The 21,334-nt window shown below is 43.4% G+C and overlaps 1 protein-coding gene across 1 annotated transcript in view; it reads right to left on the bottom strand.

Annotated features, from left to right (window-relative positions):
* KPNA4 (karyopherin subunit alpha 4) overlaps positions 1 to 12,877 on the bottom strand; it is a 39,829-nt gene extending 26,952 nt beyond the window's left edge. The window contains exon 1 of the mRNA XM_063132029.1: positions 12,517 to 12,877. Within this exon, the coding sequence (XP_062988099.1) occupies positions 12,517 to 12,585 (69 nt within the window). The 5' untranslated portion in view covers positions 12,586 to 12,877. The remainder of the gene's footprint in view (positions 1 to 12,516) is intronic.
* Positions 12,878 to 21,334: the final 8,457 nt, after the last annotated feature.

Here is a 21,334-nt window from a genome sequence, read left to right as displayed (position 1 = left end):
TGAAATATTTCTCCATTCATCAGAGTGATTTGAGTGCAAAGTGAAATCCAAAGATAGTATCTCAATTGCAATGACACAGTATAGAACTACAGAATGCGGAAGTTTCATTAAAAAACCTGAAGATCTTAGAGTCATTTCCAACTCAACGGTCACGAGAAACTGAGACTTCAGTGAAATGTAACCTTGAGCAAGACAAAGGCCTAACAAAGCAACCAGAAAGACAACATTCATACTGATCATGAGTATTTTATATTGATCTATATCAGGTTTCCCCAAGCTGGTGCTGACCAAATGTTGGAACTACAAATTCCATCATTCCTAGCCAACAAAGTGTTTGCTGTGCTGATTGGATGATAGGAGTTGTGGTCCAACACATGTGGTCCAACATTGGGAAAGGCGCTGATCTACGCCATCAGGTCAAGTCCATACAAGAGGTAAAGGCGACAAGCAGATCTGCCACAATATATATTTTCTCTGAAATCCAATATTCTCATCCTTGCTACGAAGCAGGGTGTCCTCTGATACAATGGAGTACAGTGTCTGTTTAAGTCCTAAGAACTCCATGTGAAAGCACACTGAACCAGCTGAAGTCTCAAATTGCTACATTTACGAAACAGGCACTACAGCTTTACCAACTCACAGCCTCAGTTCAGACGATCAGCAGGAGAGTAACACAGCATCAGTTCTTTTCTCTTGCCCCCGCACGCGCTGGTCATCCAAATTCAGTGTGAGCATAGTACATGTTTACCCACCCTGCAATTCATTCTGCAAGCTGTGATTAGGATGGAGGGGCTGTGTTGGCTGGCAGGGGAAGCTACTGGTGCTGTGTTGCTTGCCCCGCTGGTCGTCTGAACAAGCCCATACATAAACCATTAAAACAATGAGCCAAGATCACATCACATTTGCTAGTGATGTCTTTATTAGTTTGTAGCAAACTGCTAATTGCCCCAGGAAAACATCCACTCTTAGATTTGAGAAGCACACGTTCCACAGTTATATATCAATGGAAACCATGATTAAACTGTTCAGAGTTGCCAATCTGGAATTTTTCCTTGGGTAAGCAGACAAGAATTAATCAGAACTCTGGCTAGTATGCCGGAGGCCAGCTCATACACTCTTCCAAGCAGCGGACCCAGTTTACATGGTGGAGTGGGTCCGCATTACACAAACACAATGCAATGCGTTACTCAGGTGCTATGCTGACTGGCCAAATTCATATGATACATCACCCTCAATGTAGGGAGAGAAGAGATCTTATGAACTGATTGACATATGCTAATAGCATATGCAATGTGGCCTGAACTGTTTTCTCTTTTTGCAAATTACAAAGCCACTAATATTGTGCAAATATGTGCATTTTGAACTTTAACTTAGTACCATGTCTAAAAAAAGAAAACTTTCCATGGGAACTTATCCAAATCCAACTTTGCTATTGACATCCTCCTGACTATTAGTACCAACACAAGAGAAGACATGCAAAATGTTGAAGAGTGGGTTCAACTATTTCACACACAGCAGTAATCTCTCACAAAAACTCTTACTAGACTTGCCAGAGGGGAAACTCCGCATCCTTTCACCCAACATGGCAGGCTGTGGCTTCATTACATCTTCTCTTGGGAAAGTTGCCCAGCCTGCTGGGATGAGTGCCAGTCTGGAAGGCTTCTTCTTAAGATGATATGCTATTGGAAAAGCCATCAAGAATCTTGAGAATCCCTTTTTCAGTTGAAAGTGACCCCTTGACTATTGCAGATACATAAATGTTCTCTCACTCAGACTTTGGATGTGGTTGAGCTTAATTCCTAATGTTAGAATGTTGTGCTTGCATTGAAATTGAGCAAGATCAGTTTGTTCCGAAAGAAATAACAAATGTCAGATAACTGCCAAGAAGCAGTTTGGGGGAGTGAGGCTTCAAGGAGGAGACATATTTGAATTGAGATTTATTTTCTCCTCCCATGTTGTGAGTTTTGATGGATATCCTCAATAATTTCCCTTGAACTTTGGGAACTATCATATTTACTTGTCTGCATGATCTTAATCTCATTTACTAACACTATATAGACAAGTGGAACCTGCAACCTTGAGTTCAAGGCTTCATCCACCCTAATATGAGCGATGCAGTGTATCTCTCAGGGGAGTGGCATCAGTAGGAGGAAGGAAAAGTCAAGGACTTTTCTTTTCCCAGCCTCCAAACTCTTCCTCTGCTGTGCTAAATAGCACTAGAAGGCCCAGGTCATCTGCCATTCCTCAAATTGAGCATATTATAAAGCTATATACCGGGGGAGGGGGCAGTTGTGGAGAGTGAGAAAGGAAAAGGGTGTTCTTTCCCTTTTCTTTCCTTCTGAAACATTTCTGTATAGTTGCAAGGAGGGGAGCTCTTTTAGCCTCATGAAACATCCCTCCAATCTTAATCATGCCATCCAAAATACACATTATAACCTGCTGGAAGAGGCAATTTCCTCAACTGACAACCAACTTTTTGTGCATCCTAGAAGCCACTGGTTCCTTGTTAGGCTGTTTTGGGGAGTTAAAAATCTTTTCTTCTCTTCTAATCTACAAATATATACACTTCTGCATACCAAAGTATGCAAAAATCACAGTCATATTTGGGTATCCTCATTTTGCTTCTAAATTGGAAGACACTCAACTATCCAGGTTAACTGCTAGAAGGAATGGTATTAGGTTATCACCATCCTACCATTAGGTTAAGTGAGGTAACTGCCCCAAGCAGCAGACACTGTAAAGCAGCAGTAGCAACTCCCTAGCCAGTCCTCCCGAGCCTCTCAGCCATTCCAATCTCTTGGAGGACACATCCTGTCCTGCACTCTCTAAACTAGCCTATTGCCCTCACATGTGGTGGATGACCTTACCGCATTGCCAGTGCTGAAGTTTCAACGGCTAGTCCAGTTGGCTTCTGCATGTGGAATGGAGGTAGGCATCACTTTTTCCTTTGCTTCAGGGAACAAAAACTCTTAGGCCCTTCCTGTCGGTAGTCTAGCCTTTCAAATGGAAAGAGGGGAAGATACTCTGTGATAAACACACTTATCTGGAACTCACTGGCAGAAGCCACATGGCCTTTGTGTCCTTTGCCAAGTTTCATGACAGTCTTGGCTGCAACTCTATCCATACTTGTTCTCGCCTTCGGCCACTCAAGGGAGGAAATTTGGGGGAGGGAGCAACGTGCGCAGCCTCTCCATGCTTAGTTTTGAACGCTTGCATTGGACTGTTAACATAAATCCCACAACTCGTAGCTCCAAGTACTAGCACAGACCTGCTAAATTGGCTTTTCTTAAAAATAGTAACAAAAAAAGCGCAAATGCCTAGGAAAACTATAGAAAGGGGAAAACATTTAAGAATATATTCATAGCCAACAGCATGCTTTAAAAAACCAACCACTGAGCACTGTAGCTCACTATGTAAACTGACTATGTAAACTGACTATTTCAGGCATGTCTGTTCATGTTTTCTTGTCCAAAACTGGTACCAACACCCAGAAGCTCTACATCAAGGATTTCCTATAGGAAGGCATTTCCATCCATTAGCAACACACCGATTAACTACATGGGGTCAATAGTCTAAGCATAAATGAAAATGTGATATGTAAGAACATGAGAATACATTAAGAGCCACTGCAGATTAAAATAGCAAAGTTCTTTTCTACAGGAAGAAAAGTGTGGTTAACAACTATTTTTTTTCTCCTGTAGCACTTTACTTGCACTCAAATCCCTGCCAGTCTCCAATTTTACAGTAAAATACCTGGTTTGACATTACACAGGTAAAATCTAAGGCTTTTTAAAAATATGGAACAAACATATATCAAAACAAGATTTTCTAGGTGTCCTATAAATCCCAAATTACATTACAGTACAGGGGAAAGTATCTAAATTTTACCAATGTTAAAAATCTGATCATGCCTGATTGTACAAGCGACTTGAACAGACACTTGCAATAGCAATATTTCTGGGACCCCAATAAAGCCATTTGATCTAAGAAGTTTACTCCAGTATTAACTACAGAACTGGTTCTTAAAACTTTGTTATGAGATCTATACTTATTTGCTCATTCTTTGCAGGCACCCATATTTACATTTCGTTTACAGCTATTACACAGGAAGGTCTCCACCTCAACTATTTATTACATTTGTGCACCTATGCAACTTACAGGGAAAACTATGCACACAGCATGGAAGTCCTTTGAAGTTTCCACTGCAGCAGAGACAAGATACTTTTCAGTTTAAATTTAAACTGAACTGGATTGTTTTTTTGTCATATGACATAGGTCTCAACAAAATGCCTGGCTCTTCAGCTTTTTCCTCTATTAAGGTGGTCTCAGGAATCACTTGAAAATGACTAGTGCTAGATACCTGGCTAGCAGTACACTTCTCAGGTCTTACAACAAAGTCATGTCTTGAGCTGTTCCTTTCTCTGGTTTTTATTTATATTTCTGAAAATGCAATTGACATAAACTGGATCTGCTAGCACAGAGGCAGTCCTACGATCGGTCTTGTTAAGCCATTATGTTACAAAGTAAATATCACAAAACCTGGCTGCAGTACAAATGCTAAGAATCCCCTGACCATCCAAATGCATAAGCAAGACAAGAGATTGCTTCAGAAGGCAGTATTTTTAAGTGTACTAATGAGAGCAGCACATAATCAGGCCTCAGCCAGACCTACGGGTCTACCGCGATGGAGGGGTGAGGATCTCGCAATATTTTTATCGCAAGAGCGCTTCCTGTTTACACGCGGTGCGCAACGCCCTCGGAGAAACAGGACGTCACGCCCACAACAGGAGTGCACGAGCGCTTGTGCACTGAAATGAAAAAAACATTTCCCCCGCTCCCCCCGCCCTAGAGGAGGGTAACTGCGAGGAGCTGGGACAAACTGTGATGGTGGGCCACACTTTTCGCAGTCTTGGGATCTTCCCGAGACTGCGAAAAAACGCACCTAAAGGGTAGGGTGATATCCCAGGGAAAGGGAGGGATCATTCCTCCCTCCTCCCGGGATCCCCTGTGCGTCATGTGGGTGCACAAGGATGATCCCCGGGATATTACCCCGTCTAGCTATGGCCTCAGAGAAATGTCCTAGGATCTCTTGTAATAACTGTATACAATCAGAGCTATGTGCCAGTATCCTCTGTAACACTACAGTGGATCCTGTGATGGTTCTCAAAATATGCACCATAGCCACTTGGAGTAAAAAAAAGTCTCAGGCAGGCACTTAATCTGCCCACACTCCAACTGCAAACCAGCAAGAAAGGCTGTAGACATGGGGCAGGGATAGCCAGAACATATTGGATCCAAGCTCCACTTACAGACATACAACAATTTCATGCAACATACATGAATGGGTTTGCTGATGACGGAGAGGCACCATAATGTTTGATGGAACTTTATCCATAATGACACTTGAGGGGGAAAAGTTAATTATCATTCATTATTATTATTTATTAAATTTATATACCACCCCATAGCCGAAGCTCTCTGGGCAGTTTACAAAAGTTAAAAACAATGAACGTTAAAAACAGATATACAAAATTTTAAACTGTAAATAGCATAAAATACAAACAAAAACAGACAATATCCGTTTAAAACAACTATTCTAGGGTCAGTTAAAATAACTCAGCATATGCTGTTAAATGCCTGGGAGAAGAGAAGTCTTGACCTGGCGCTGAAAAGATAACAATGTTCGCGCCACGCAAGCCTCGTTGGGGAGATAATTCCATAATTGAGGGGCCACCACCGAAAAGGCCCTCTCCCTTGTTGCCATTCTCCGAGCTTCCCTCTGAGTAGGCACTCGAAGGAGGACCTCAGATGTTTAGCATAGTGTACATAGGTAGGTTCATGTTGGGAGAGCTGTTCCGTCAGGTATTGTGGTCCCAAGCCGTGTAAGGCTTTATAGGTTAAAACCAGCACCTTGAATTGGGCTCGGAAATGTACAGGCAGCCAATGCAAGCGGGCCAGAGTTGGTCTTATATGCTCAAACCTTCCGGTTATCGATCTGGCTGCTGCATTTTGCACAAGCTGCAGCTTCCGAACCATCTTCAAAGGCAGCCCCACACAGAGTGCATTGCAGTAATCTAATTTGGAGGTTACCAGAGCATAGACAACTGAAGCTAGGTTATCCCTGTGCAGATAGGGCGTAGCTGGGCCACCAACCGAAGCTGGTATAAGGCACTCTGTGCCACTGAGGCCACCTGAGCCTCAAGTGAAAGAGATGGTTTTAGGAGAACCCCCAAACTACGAACCTGTTCCTTCAAGGGGAGTGCAACCCCATCCAGAACAGGTTGAACACCCACTATCCGGTCAGCAGAACCACCCACTAACAGCATCTGGATTGGGCTTCAGTTTATTAGCCCTCTTCTAGTCCATTGTCGCAGCCAGGCACTGGTTCAGCACATCCACAGCCTCACCTGCTGAAGATAAAAAAAGGAGAAACAGAGCTGTGCATCATCAGCATACTGATGACAACGCACTCCAAATGACCACACCTAACGGTTTCATGTAAATGTTAAACAGCATAGGGGACAAAACTGACCCCTGCGGAACCCCATACTGAAGAATCCATGGGGCTGAGCAATGTTTCCCCAGTACCACCTTCTGGAGCCGACCAGCTAGGTAGGAGTGGAACCAGCGTAATGCAGTACCTCCCACTCCTAACTCAGCCAGTCACTCCAGAAGGATACCATGGTAGATGATATTGAAAGCCACTGAAAGATCAAGGAGAATCAACAGTCACACACACACTCTGTCTTTCTCCCAACATAGGTCATCATACAGGGTAACCAAGGCTGTTTTTGTGCCAAAACCAGGCCTGAAACCCAATTGAAATGGATCCATATAATCAGTCTCATCCAAGTGTCTGGAGCTGGCCCGCAACCACCCGCTCAAGGACCTTGCCCAGGAATGGAACATTTGCCACCGGCCTGTAGTTATTAAGATTTTCTGGGTCCAGGGAAGATTTCTTCAGGAGAGGTCTCACTACCACCTCTTTCAGATGGCCTGGGACCACTCCCTCTCACGGAGAGGCATTTATCACTTCCTTGGCCCAGCCGGCTGTTCCATCCCTGCTAGCTTTAATTAGCCAAGAGGGGCAAGGATCCAATACAAAGGTGGTTGCACGAACATGTCCAAGCACCTTGTCAACATCCTCGAGCTGTACCAACTAAAATTCATCCAGAAAACTGGACAAGGCTGTGCTCTGGATACCTCACTAGATTCACCTGCTATAACACTGGAGTCTAAGTCCTGGTGGATGCCAAAGATTTTATTCTGGAAGTGCCTAGCAAATTCATTATAGCGGGCCTCAGATGGCTCTATCATGTCCTTGGGACTGGCGCGTAATAGCCCCCGGACAACTCTGAAAAGCTCTGCTGGGCAGCAAATAGGTGATTTGATAGTGGCAGCAAGGTATTGGTTTTTTGCTGCCCTCACTGCCCCTGAATATACCTTACTATAGGCACTTACCAGTGTTTGGTTGCACCCACTAGGAGTTCATCTCCATCTGCCCTCAAGCCGTCTCCTAATTTGTTTCATTGCTCTCAGCTCTGGGGTATACCATGGAGCTGTATGAGCTCTACTCAGGCGAGGCCGCTCAGGAGTGTCAACCACCCAGGTCATTTCTGCATTCCACAGATCAACCAGGGTTTTGACAGGAGCGCCAGCCCTATCAGCTGGAAAACTCCCCAGGGCCCTTTGGAAACCATCCAGAACCATTAGTCTCCGGGGGGGGGGGGGGGGATCATCTTGCAGAGGGTTAAAGCTGATGCAATTCTAAACCTCAGCAAGCAGTGATCTGATCCAGGCGAAGCAATTGATGTGAGGTCCCCCACTTTCAGATCACCATCTCCATGTAGAGTTGTAAAAACCAGGTCAAGAGTATGCCCTGCCACAAGTGTTGAGCCGATGGCATGTTGGGACAGTCCCATGGTTGTCTTGGAGACCATGAAATCCTGAGCTGCTCCAGATAAGGTGCCCTCAGTATGAACGTTGACATCCCCCAGAACCAACAGTCTGGGGGATCTCAGCAGTGCAGCCGAGACCATCTCCGTCAGCTCACCTAGGGAGTCTGTTGAGCAGCGGGGTGGGCGGTACACCAACAAAATCCCTAATCTGTCCCGCTGACCCAACACAAGGTGCAAACACTCCAGACCAGTAGTCACATGGACAGGGAGCTTGCAGAGGGAGATGGAGTTCCTATAGACCATAGCAACCCCCTCATCCCTGGCCCTCACGTCTACCTTGATGTTGAACCAAGTACCCTAGCGGGCATAGCTGGGAGAGTGTCCCAGTCACACTACATGATGCAATTCTGACATACATTTTAAAGGAAGTACTACTATAGCAGAGGCTTCTATAGATCAGCTCCAGCTGTAACTTAGTTGGACCTCACATGAACCCCAAGCTCCACCTTTCACCCACAGCTTCCCAAAAAACTTTTCATGATTAGCAAGTAGCTTGTTCAACTCTGTAGTACATTTGATTATTTAAAACATATGGCTAGTTTTAAAAAAATGTTGTAACTTTTAACAACCTATTTTGTATGCTAATCCTTGAGTTCTATAGAATTGTGTTTACTCATGTGAAATATTTTATCTTGTAAAACCTTATGAGTTCACCACTCTAAGAATTCAATATGGGCTTCTATATACCCACAGAAATTCTGAAAATACAGGCTGCCTCCTTCACTTCAATGGAGAGGAACCTCAAAATGCAGTCAGATCTGCATGTACAGAAAATAACTCTAGCAAGGCAGATGTGTACTGTATCAGTCAGTGCCTGAGAGAAACTACTTTCAAATTGACAAGAGATACCTAGTAGCATTCATTGGTGTAAATCTTGTTTCTCCTATGTTTTTCATTACACTGACCTGGTTTGCACATAATGCTAACCCACAGTTTATTTAACCAATGGACTGTTGGTCTACCCAGAGTCTGCATGGCAGATGATGAAACAAACTCACTCCCTGGGCTGTTTGGTTCCCACCTTCTTTGCCTACTGCTTCACTGTGGCTGATTTTTATTTTTAACCACTTTAGTCCGCTACCTGTGTAGTCTGGTGAAACAACCCATGGTTCTGAGTCTGTATGCAATAACAATCCATCGCTTGAACCACTCAGTGCTCACAATCCAATGATAAACCATGAATTCTTGTGTTGTTCGTGGATTATTAGCACAGCTGGGTTCACACATCATGACAAACCAGAATTCAATAAAGAGTTAAATGAAACATGGGCTAATATGTGTGAACCAAGTTATTATCTTGCAACAATCAAATATTTGTCAGAGACATTATCTGTGAAAAAACTGCTTCAATTTTGTCTCTTTTGAACATATTTTGTTAAGTACTTCAATGGTACCACCAATGTGTGATCTGCAACTCCTTAAAATTCAGTTAGATATATGATGTTGTATCCAGTGTAAACAATATGTAGGATTGCACTGTAAAGCTTTTCTTAGAAAATAATCCAGTTTAAAATGTACCATTATAAAGACCTGGATCACAGCTGAATATTCAGAAACTGCATAATCCAGACTATAGTAGACAGCTAGATTTTAGAAGCTCAGGAGATAGATTCTCTCAGTATTAGGAACTTCCTTTGCTTTCGGAGCACTGGGAAGAGGCAGCTCACTCAATAGGAGGAAAATGAAATCTAGGGCTGCCTTGAAATATCCAGTCTTGCATCCTATATTGTGCTGTATTATCATGCTAATCTACGGAAAGAGAGATTTCATATTCAGAGAGTAGTTAGAAAAAGCAAAGTCAAGTGTTCACCCCCAAATGTTGCAATACTCCAGACTATTATTGCTGCTGAGTCCAATGTAACACACCTTCATATTTTGGGCCTTTTGGGAATTTCACAGAATTCAGAATGAACCAAAATACAGGCATGTTAAAAAGAGCAACTCAATTGGCCAGTTCTGATGCAAGAGAAAACTTTCCCAATATGTAAATGAGCCTTCACTACCTTCTACACTGCTGGCAATCTCCTCTGGAGATTGAAAGCATCCGGTTCTACTTATAAATAAACCACATATCACCACTGGGGAACTATGATTTGATTAAATTCCAGTTAGTGAACAAGTTAGGATCTGAAATCTTGGTTTGATCCTGGACTGACTGAACAAACTAGTTTAAGCCACAATTCTCCAAGTTTGGACATAACAGGGATTTTTTTTAAAAAAAGGCAAAAGGCAAATGTTTCTACTCTCCTCTGGCACACGCCAGAGAAAGAGAAAGAAGCTCATACACCCAATGTTTGTTATGACATCTGAATCAGTCCAATGTATTAAGCTTTGGCATGAGTGTGTACACTCCTAAAGAACTCATCTAAAAGAATTTAAATTATTATTGCCATCTAGCTTTTATTGTGCAGAGACTGCCTTTCCAACTAACACGAAATTATCAAAAAGCAGGCAAGGTGGCCTGCAGTTATTAAAACCATGTTAAGAAGTAACAGACTTATTCCACTATTTTTCATGTTTAGAATAAAACTTTGCAAATAAACACATTACAGAATAAGTGCAAAATTACCAGCAGTTGTGAAACAATTCAAAGGTCATGTTAACTGCTAGCAAATATGCAGGCAAATTAGTGATGGACCAGAAGTCAGGATATTTTTCCAAACAGAGAATTCCAAATTACATGCCCCTTCTGTAAAGGAGCACAAAAGCTAAGGAAATTACTGCACCAATCACAGTAAAGGAAACCTTAGAACAAAAGTTCTTCAAAAATTCATTAATCTCACACAATACAATATGGGTAAACATTTGTATAGTGCAATACTATACAAATCTACTCAAAAATAATTCCCATTGAATTCAACAGGACTTATTCCCAGGTGGAGTGTGTATAATAAGACTGCAGCCTTAACTTTCAAACACAAATGTGTTGTGACCACATTCCCAATTTGGAGTTACAATAGCAGCTAAAGGATTGTTTATCCATTAGCATTTTGAGGGGTACAAGATTGGTATATTGGGGCAGTGTCACGGTGAACTTGTTTCACAGGTGGAATTGGTAACAAGAGTTTGTGATAAATCTAGTCAAGAGCAGAAGGGTCCATGAATGAGCTATATGCCACTCAGGTCCATCTTGTCTGCTCTCCAGCTCTGTGTTACTGATTCTTCATTGGTTCAGTGGACCACATGAAAGCAAATGCTATCCTAAAGACATGCTGGGAAGGTTGCATATGTAATTATTCTGCAGTAGAGCAGCACATTCATACTTTACACTTTGCTTGTGGACAAAATAACCAAAATATTAGACAATCATTGTTATGCCATATAAGATTTAGATGGAATCCAGAGTGGCTGCAGGCTAGTATTCTACACATCTCAACTGCTGATTCCCCCCCCCCCCCCCTCAAATGAGAGGTAACAACCATGTTGCCTACATTGTTTCCTTAAACAGCTGAACCTCACAGGCATTTCCAAGTCATGCTTTCTTTTTATTTTTAAACACAAGAAAGATGTGAACTGACAACCTGATGAAAAGTACTTGTAAGTATTTCCCTTAAGCTTTGATAAATGGTGAAGTTGCTTGAACTGGCCCTTTAAGAGTATTTAAATAAAGTGCGAGAACTTCCTTTTGGGGCTGAATACAGATGAATAGGTTTGTGAACAGTATCATTCTACAAAGAAATCTTAATTAAAACCATCTTTAGTGTAAACAGTACTTTTAATTTAAGTAAACATGGCCCAAGCCAGGATGGGTTTAAAAGATTTTTAATTCCTTACATGCATATATTACCTGTTTTCCATGTCGGCAAAAGGTAGTTCCATACAGTCTAGTTTATTTTTATAATACCTGATGGAACATTTTAATTATGTAGCACCTTGTAAAACTTGGCTTTTGTTTGTTTGTCTTGCAACTGTGTGGCTCAAAAGTCTCGTTCCTAGTGACAAAATACATGTCACGGGGATTGGGGGGGTGGGGAGAGTGACAAAACAGATGAAAGAGAAACATGTCATCTAACCGGCAGTTTCCATGTTAGGCAGCTGAGTGGGTGGGGAGGATGGGGCGCCTCCATCCGCTCCAGAAACAGTGCCCCCTTCTTTTCCCGCTCTACTAACCCTGAACCTACTGATTCACTCTCCTCACCGCCTATCCTTTAAGTCCAAGTGCCAAGATATTAGAGGAGAGATGCGCAAGGCATCCCCACTGGGTAAAGAAAAAGGGAACGTAAGGCGGCGGCGGCGCCTCCACTGCGAGTGAAAGCAGCCTAGGCCGCGGCCCTCCCAACCCCTAGCGAGGGGAGGAAAACCCAACGGACCCCACCCTCCGACGGCCAGTCCACCCTCCCTCCCTTCCTCCCTCGGTCCGTCCGCTGGGGGGGCGGGGGCGCGGCTGGCTCCGGCTCCGGCCTCGCCTCGAGGAAGGCCCCGCCGCAGGAGATTAGCAGAGACGCCACAGACAGTAGCCGAGGCGGAGGCCTTGTCCTATCTGATCCCCGACCTCCCGGCCCCTCCCTTAGCGCGAAGCGGCGGGCCGCCGCCGGGAACCCAGGAAGGAAGGAGCTACCTCCAGGTCGCGGCCTTTGTTCTTAAAGTTCTTCAGCCGTTGGTTGTCCAGCTTCTCGTTGTCGGCCATGGCGGGAGGCAGGGAGCGCGGCCTTTCCTCCTCCGTTTCTCCCTCCTCTTTCTCCCGGACCCAGCCGGGCCCCTCTTCCTGGTGCTGCCGCCGCTGCCTCTTCTCTTCCCCCGCTCGCCTTCCCTCAGCACCGCGGAGGTCTGGCTGGCTTTGACGCGCTGCTTTCCGGCCTGGCGACTGACTTGACTAATCGAGCAGCGGCCTCCTGCTCCAAGCCGCTCCCACTGGCTTAGGCCTCACCAGGGCGGCGGAATGTGCCGGTAGCGAAAGGAAGCGAGCGAGCGAGCGAAAGGTGGGGGAAGGGAGGAGGGGAGGGGACAGACATGGGGCAGGGGAGGAGGCAACAGCCTCGCTCTCAGACAGACGGCAATGGCCACGCCCACCTCCCTCGCCCGCCCTCCGAGTCGGGCAGCCTGATTGGCTGCTTCTTAGCGATGAGACAGGATGGGCTGCCGGCTCACTGGAGAAACGAGATAGGGGAGGAGGGAAATGCATACGTCAGGGAGTTGGGGCGGGGGGAGTGGAGAAAAGAAAGGTGGCGCTATAGGGAGCGAACCGCCGGAGCTCGCGCTCAGGGAATGTTCCATTCCTAGCCACTAGGGGGAAGCTCTCCCCTGCCCCCGGTGAGGCCTTAGCAGCCATTTTGGAGCCGTGAGTGCGACTTAGGGGCCTTTGGGTGGACTAGAAAGACCCATCTAGTCCGACCCCGAAGACACGGGTATGTTAGATGCGCCCCTCTGTTCGTAAATGGGCTCTCCCTCTTCCCCGCGGTACATGAAGACAAATGAACCGGGTGGAGTGAGGAGCGCTTGTGAAGTGTTTCTTCTTCCCGACAGCTGCGGAAGCCGATTCTCCTCGTATCGACAGTACGCGTTCTACTAACAAACGTGTGGAAGGTCCTGGTTCTAGGTCAACAGCGTAGTTCTAGATACGTCTACTCAAAAGTAAGTCGCACTGAGTTCAGTGGCGCTTACTTTCACGAAACTCGGTGTATTGTAGGATTGCAGCCTATAGTGCAATCCTATACATGTCTATTCAGAACTAAGCCCCATTGAATTCAATGCGATTTAACGCCCCGGTAAGTGTGTATAGGATTGCAGCCTAAGGCCACAATCCTATGCGTTTTTAAACAGGAAAATGTCCCACAACACCCAGCATTCTAATGCTGCGATTTGGAGGATATATTTTTTTTCTAGCTAAATATACAAAGGATTGTAACCTATGTCACGCAGCACTGTATTTTTGCCAGCCTAATCGATAAAGTTAATAGGTAAGTTATGGGTTTAGCCACAATTCCAGTATTCAGCTACAGAAGATGACCGAATAACTCCCGCTCTCCTACCACCGCTGGCGTAGGGTAGCGTTTGGCATCCAAAGTGGTCAATTTCACAATAGGATTTCACAAATGAGGATCAAGAGGAATATAGATTTTCTGTTAGATTGAAGTACTGCAATTTTGTAAAACTTTGCCCAAGTTTGTAAAACTTGCTCTTGTGTAAAAATGATGTTGCATGTTTTTATTCCTGATGCGAGAATATAGAAATAACTGCAACCAGTTTTGTTTTGTTTTGTTGTCGTCTATGCTATTTTAGTGGCAGTACCAGTGTTTGTAATAAAGTAGAGAGCTATTGCCACAGTTGTGATATTGCTGGATGGTGGATTTTTTCTTATGGACAAACAGCTTAATATGTTTTTATGGTATTATTCAAAACATTTTTTAAAAGCACCCATGGCCTCCTTTCTACCTAGAAATGGTTACCATAACCTGGTTTGAGAATCAGCTGTACAGAGATAATGGCCAGATTATTATTTGAAAGACAAAACAGGAGACACTCCTTTCTACTGCACCTGCTTAAGTATTGGTGTGGACTCTTACCTTGTTTAATGTTATTAACTTTAGTGCTATGCTAAATACTAACAAAATTTAGAATAACGTTTCATATATTTTTCTGCTTTTGAGTGATTTGTACCTGATCTGATGTAAGCCATACTTCATTCTGTGCCCTATCCCAACCAATGATTTGCTTAGAAAGTATCAAAGGAGCAGCAGGATAAACAAAACTTCCAGGAATGCAGTCTGGAATTAAGTATGTATTTTTATTTCTTCTTTTTATCCATTGCTTCTCAAGTATTTTACCACTTTCTGACTAAAAGTTAGAGTCATAAATAGTGATACTAGACATAATATTTTTAAAAAACATATAGTGGGTTTTTCACCCAATGTGTGAGTGTACCTTCTATCCAGTTTTGCAATTTGCATGATAGATTTACTTTCTAGTAAATTGCATCAGCTATCACTCTTGCCCTTGGTATTATTCATTATTTACTGATCTAAAATATTTTAATATCTCGTTTCAAGAAGTCTCCTCAGTGTGGTTTACAAGATAAAAATTAAAAACAATATAACCCACAATTAAATCATACAGCAGCATAAAACATTTAAAATAGCAAAAGTAAAAACTAATTTATAAAATAACGATGGGCATCTATTCATTGCAAAGCAGTCTGGAGTATCTGGGTCTTTAAGATTATTTAAAAACAGTCAGGAAAGGAGTTGCACACACAGAGGTGAATTTTGAAGTCCAGGTGCTCATCATGATAATGCCCATGGCCACATCCCAAGGAGAGTCCCAAATTTCAGACAGCTGTGTAGATCCATATCAACAAGCTGGTTCTAGCAGATTTAATTCTACCATGTGCAGGTCTTTTAAGTTTTAATTGCCCATTCAAGACCAAGCCCCCACCCCCAAATACTTCACATTACAAGAGAGAACAATATATTGTTGCTAGGAGAAGTCATTTCCCCAGCCCCACTGTGAGAATTGCAGCTAAGTTCAGAAAGGACAATTCTGTGGGTGGTCATTTGACATCAGTGTCCCTGCTAATCCAAAGATGCCAGCATCTTGCAAGCCTTAGCTCTGCTACATCACTGCGCACATATCACGTGGCAAGGTATTCCATAAAGTTGGAGCCACCCCATAAATGCCCCCCTATCTTGTGCCCAATAACCTAAGATTGTATTAGCAGGCATATGAACAGGGCCTCCATAGCTGATCTTTAGTATGCTTTTGTGGGCTGTTCGTTTTTTCAAAGTGTCACATGTAGATATTGTGTGTGCGTGTGTGTGTGTACATCTCTTGCTGTATTAAAAAAAACTAAACATTTTTTTTAAAAAACAGTCACTTAATTATTCTGGGGACTTGAGGTGAGATGGGCCAGATGTCTTGGTAATATCCTTGATGCTACCCAATTGGTGCCATCCTGAATTCTCTCCGGGAAGGGGTGGTCCCTGCTGTCCTTAAGGAGGCAGTAGTGCGACCACTCCTGAAGAAGCCCGCTCTGGACCCGATGGTATTAGGCAACTACCGCCCAGTTGCTAACACTCCTTTTTTAGGGAAGGTACTTGAGAGGGTTGTGGCGGAGCAAATGCAGGCACTCTTGGAGGATACTGATTATCTAGATCCATTCCAGTCTGGGTTCCAATCTGGTTACGGGACTGAATCAGCCTTGGTCGCTCTGATGGATGACCTTTATCAAGAGAGGGACGGGGAATGCAACCCTGTTAATCCTGCTCGATCTCTCGGCGGCTTTTGATACCATCGACCATGGTATCCTCCTGGATTGACTCTGTGGGATGGGCATCGGAAGCACTGTGCTACAGTGGTTCCGGTCCTACCTACAGGGTCATTTTCAGAGAGTAGCATTGGGTGACCAATCCTCGGCCTCTTGGCAATTGAGCTATGGAGTGCTGCAGGGCACCATCTTGTCCCCAATGTTATTTAACATCTATATGACTGTTGGGAGCGGTCATTAGGGGATTTGGAGCTAAATGCCATCAATATGCTGATGACACGCAGCTCTATCTCCCTGTGACAACTGAATCAGGTGAGGCTGTGCAGGTCCTGGACCAATGGGCTGGATGAGGGCCAATAAACTGAGACTGAATCCTGGCAAGATGGAAGCCCTGTGGGTGAGTGGTTCCCGTGCCTGTTCTGGATGGGGTTGCACTGCCTCTGAAAGAACAGGTTCGTAGTTTGGGGTTACTCTTAGACCCATTTCTGTCATTGGAGGCTCAAGTAGCCGCCACGGCTCGGAGTGCCTTTTACCATCTTCGGTTGGTTCACCAACTACGGCCTCTCCTGGACGGGGATAGCTTGACCACGGTGGTACAGGCATTGGTAACCTCAAGATTGGATTACTGCAACGCGCTCTATGTGGGGCTGCCCTTGAAGCTGCTCCGGAAGCTGGAGCTAGTGCAGAATGCTGCAGCTCGGCTGTTGTCTGGAGCTACCCCTTTCCAGCATATAACTCCTCTGCTGTGGGAATTGCACTGGCTGCTTATTCGCTACCGGGCCAGGTTTAAGGTTCTTGTACTTGTGTACAAAGCCCTAAACAACTTGGGACCAGGATACCTGAGAGAGCGCCTTCTCCCTTACCAACCTGCCCGGTCACTGAGGTAATCTGATTAGAATCCACCAGGGGAAGAGCCTTCAGCGTGGTGGCCCCCCTCCTGTGGAATTCCCTGCCTCTGGAGGTCAGGCAGGTGCCAACCTTGTACTCCTTTCGGCGCCTGCTGAAAACATCTTTATTCCAGGAAGCCTTTCTTTAACATGCAGCCTTGGATTTCTGTTTTTGCTTCTTTTTAAATTTTGTTTTAACTGTTTTTATTCTGTTTTTATTTTCATTTTACCTTGTACACTGCTCCGAAATTTTTCAATGGGGAGCGGTATATAAATATTCTAAATAAATAAATAAATAAATTGCTTTTGCTTCAAATTTGCAGAATGGGTTTTCTCCACCCTGCACCCTCAATATCCAAAAGTAAAAATAGTGTAATATCTTTTAGTGGGATAAATTAAAATGTCTCAAGTAATTAGCAAGCTTTTGAGTTCCTTAGAATTCTTCTTCAGGGTAGATGTTCAGAAAGAAGTGGGAGGGGATGGGACAGGAAAAGATGTCTGTAGTTTGTAATGGTATTAATATGGAGCACAGGAGATATTAGGGAGACTTACATTGTAATCCTAAATTTGTTTACTCAAATACTCAAGTAAATCTAATTGACCTCAGTTGGGTTTACTTCCTATTGAATAGATATGTCTAGGACTGCAGCCTTAGATTACACTCAGCTAGGGGCAAACAAAATTATTGCACCTGCAGGGATACCTATCATTGAGGGTCCAGGAGCCATTTATGCTCTCCCCCAGCAGGCTGTACTCCTACTGTTTCACTGCTGAATTTAGTGGCAACAAAACATCCAGCAATTTGGTGCCAATTTCTAATGGCAAGAGATTATGGAAGGCTAAAATAGCAACATTTGCTGCTCAAATTCAGGGGCAAACCACTGACTTTGACACCATCATGGCACAGATGTGGCAGGGGCTGCATGTGACCCATGGGACATGAGTTGCCCACCCCTAGCATGTTGGGTTGACTATGGATGCTCTTACTTTGAAAAGCAACCAGTTTGGATCTGCCACTAGCATTTATCGAAACACCCTTTTAGCAAAAAGCTGAAGAAAAGAAAAGCAAGGCAGACCTTATATTAGAAAAGTTGGTGTTTACCTTTTGGTCAAGGGAAGGGAACCTCTTTCAGCCTGAGAGCCAGATTCATTTTCAAAGAAGCGCTCTAGCTGTATTCCAGTAGTGAGCAGGGCTGAAAGCAAAGTAGTCAGCACAGAAGGCAAAAGGGTTGGAGCTAAAAAAATAAACCAAAAGTACTAGCATATTTTAGCTCAAAGCTCTTACTAGCAGTAACTAAAACTAGGTAGAGTTATTTCAGCCTTTTAGAGATGAGGGAGGGGAAACTGCTCAAAAGCTAGGAAACCACCAAACAATTGGTTATTGGGGGAAAGGGAGTTGGGCCATCTGGGGAACCCAGGAGGGATGGACTTGGTCACCAGGTCTAAGGTTTCTCATCCATTTTCGGTGGTACAATAGAGAAAGAGTCAATGAAAGCCAAATTAAGTAGTGGCTGGAGGGAATGTAATGCCTGCAAGTGAAGCCATAATTCAACGATAAGTTATCTTCCTCCAGTCCTAGGATCCCACCTTGATCCCAGTCACACATGTGAAGAGGGGGGTGGTTAGGAGAACTACAGAGAGGAGAGAGTTAACAAAACCACTGCAAGCGGGCCCACCATACACCCGCAGACCCATGTGGTAGTGCTACCCACCCCTCTGTACTTAGGGCATATACCTCCACCACAGTGCGAATGGGCTTTCTGGGCATCTCCACTGAAAAAATACCACCACCCCCAAAAGGTCACATGACCATAGAGAAAGTCTGTGGTGGCAAGAGCGTATGGTGGCTGCTCTTGCCAGCAGACCCTATGAGCATGGCCTAGAAACCTCCCAGAGTCCATTCTAGCCACCAAGGAGCCCACCACACATCATGGTAAACCACCCAGGGGTCCCTTAAACCTGATGCAGTGGGATGGTTAGCTGGGGTGGTTTCTTAACCATTGTGGTAGTGTTTTTTGTGCACCACACATGACATGCTAAGCCATCATAGTTGGGTCAAAACCCTTAACTATCATGGCTTAGTGTGATGTCTGAACAGGCCCCTTGTTGGCTAAATTTGATGTTCTTGCTTACAGGAGGTCATGCTGGTGCATTAGAAAATGCAAAAAGCAACAGTGTTTGGATCTCAACGTGGGAAAGTAAGACACATTTGTACCAAATGTATTGCAATTGTTACCATGCTGGCTTCACTGGTTTACAAATACATCTTTATTCACCCAAAGATGTATGTAGTTGTCTTAGAATATACAGAGTGATTTGAGCCAAGATAGCTGTAATAGCATCGTGTGGTTATGCTACATTTCATTCACAATCCAGATATGAATGGTTGCTGCCTTATTTTGTGTTCATGTATGTATTATCTAAATAACTGGAACTATGATGGCTAAAATACCATAATAGAAATATGCACAGGGTGTGTGACTCATTTATGGGTCATCGTGATCCATGAATGAGTCATTCACCCTGTGCATATTTCTGACCATTTTATGACTTTACAATACTGCTAAAACATCATGCAGAAGTAATGCAGTTTTTGTCTATGGATCTATAACAAAAGCATGGTTAGAGCACTTTCAGTGTAACAGACTTCATTCTGGGAAGTGCTGCCACAAGATGAAGCTGTAACTGACTTGTAGCTTCAGCTATTGGGCGATATAAAAATGTAATAAATAAAATAATAAAATAAAATATTTGAATTTCTAGTTCACTATTTGGTTCAGAGGGCTAAGACCATCTTAAATCAGGAATTGGGATTTGAATAGCTTTCCACCCCGACTACAAATCCATCCAACAAAGCCTCATTTTGTTACAAAGCACTCTAAATTATGGTGCCTCCAGGAATCCCAATGTGAACATCAACTAAAATACATGCCTCGTTGTGCAGGTTTTAATTTATACAGTTTTAAGCTAAGATCTGATAAGAACACCTTTATATATCCATATTTATAATTAGTATATTAATTTATTGAGAACCTGTTATCATTGTAGACTTATTAACTTATGATGGTCAGTAAAATCTGTTAAAATCTGTTCCTGATTGTTTATTCACCTGAAATTATCAATGCAAAGCTAAAGGAAAAAAGAGTTAAGGGCTTTGGTGCAGAAGCCATAGTTACATTGTTATATGTAGGGAAAAAAGTCATGGGATGCTGTTTAAAAAAACAAGTGCAAACACAGGTTGTACAAATTTAGGTAGTCATGTGTACATTTATTTAGAAATAAGTTCTATGGAACATTTTCTTCTGAGTAAAGATATGTGTGTTTTGGTTGCTCATAGAGTTGAAGACCAGCTTAAAACCATTGTATCAGGAAACGAAGACCAACTTTTTTTGTATTTTTTACATCCCTAAGCAGCATTTAACATTAAATTAGGAAGGGGGTTAGTGGTCATAATTTACTGTGTGACAGAAATGTTAATGATATGCAGATCATTGACCTAGTGTTTCTCAAGTTAAAGCCCAGTTGTTCACAGGGAAGTAAAATATAAAAGTTGGTTGTGGATCAGGTGATGCAAGAGGGCTGTCTAGTTTATTTGAGTTCTCTAATTATGTCAAGCCTTTGGTGTGCTATGGAATAAGGATTCATAAATTACTGGCTTAATCTTAATTCACCAAAATCTTTGCCCTGTACTGATTCATTTTACAGCCACCATTTATGCAACATTACATTTATAAAAAAACAAACACAAGCTGCCATTTTTTTGCAAAATGGCAGATCAGCAGGGACTGCCACGTTTACCCCACTCAGTGCACGCTGAGATGGACTGGAGGCCGAGCGTGGGTGGAGTCCACCGGACACCACTCCCTTCCTGGACTCCTGCTACATCCATACTGGAGACTAGAACATGTGCTTCCTTGCAGGCAGCTAAATCTCAGAAAGAAAATGGATATCTTGATAATTACCTTTGGAATGCAGAACTTTACCTATAAAGATTTTTAAAAACATAATTGGTACTAATTCAGTGCATCTAGGAAATACATAAGTAAGTTATGGACCTTTTTTTCTGGACTTCCTAATAAATCAGTTTAGCTTTTCAGTTTTTTTATAGATTTAGTTACTAGCTTGTTAATGAAAATGTGCCTGGCAAAGAATTAAAAGCATGTATATGCAGGCAGGTTTCAGGCTTGGTTCTTGTGAATTGAGGCAGGGAGAGAAAGGCAAAGGGTTGGCCAGGGTCAGCCTTAGACCAAATGGCACCCCAAATGTCTTTGGCATCCCTTGCTCCGTTT

This window comes from Elgaria multicarinata, chromosome 8, assembly GCF_023053635.1.
Source record: "Elgaria multicarinata webbii isolate HBS135686 ecotype San Diego chromosome 8, rElgMul1.1.pri, whole genome shotgun sequence".
Lineage (NCBI taxonomy): Eukaryota > Metazoa > Chordata > Lepidosauria > Squamata > Anguidae > Elgaria > Elgaria multicarinata.
The sequence above is the reverse complement of the archived record's forward strand: the minus strand, read 5'-3'. Positions and strand labels throughout refer to the sequence as shown.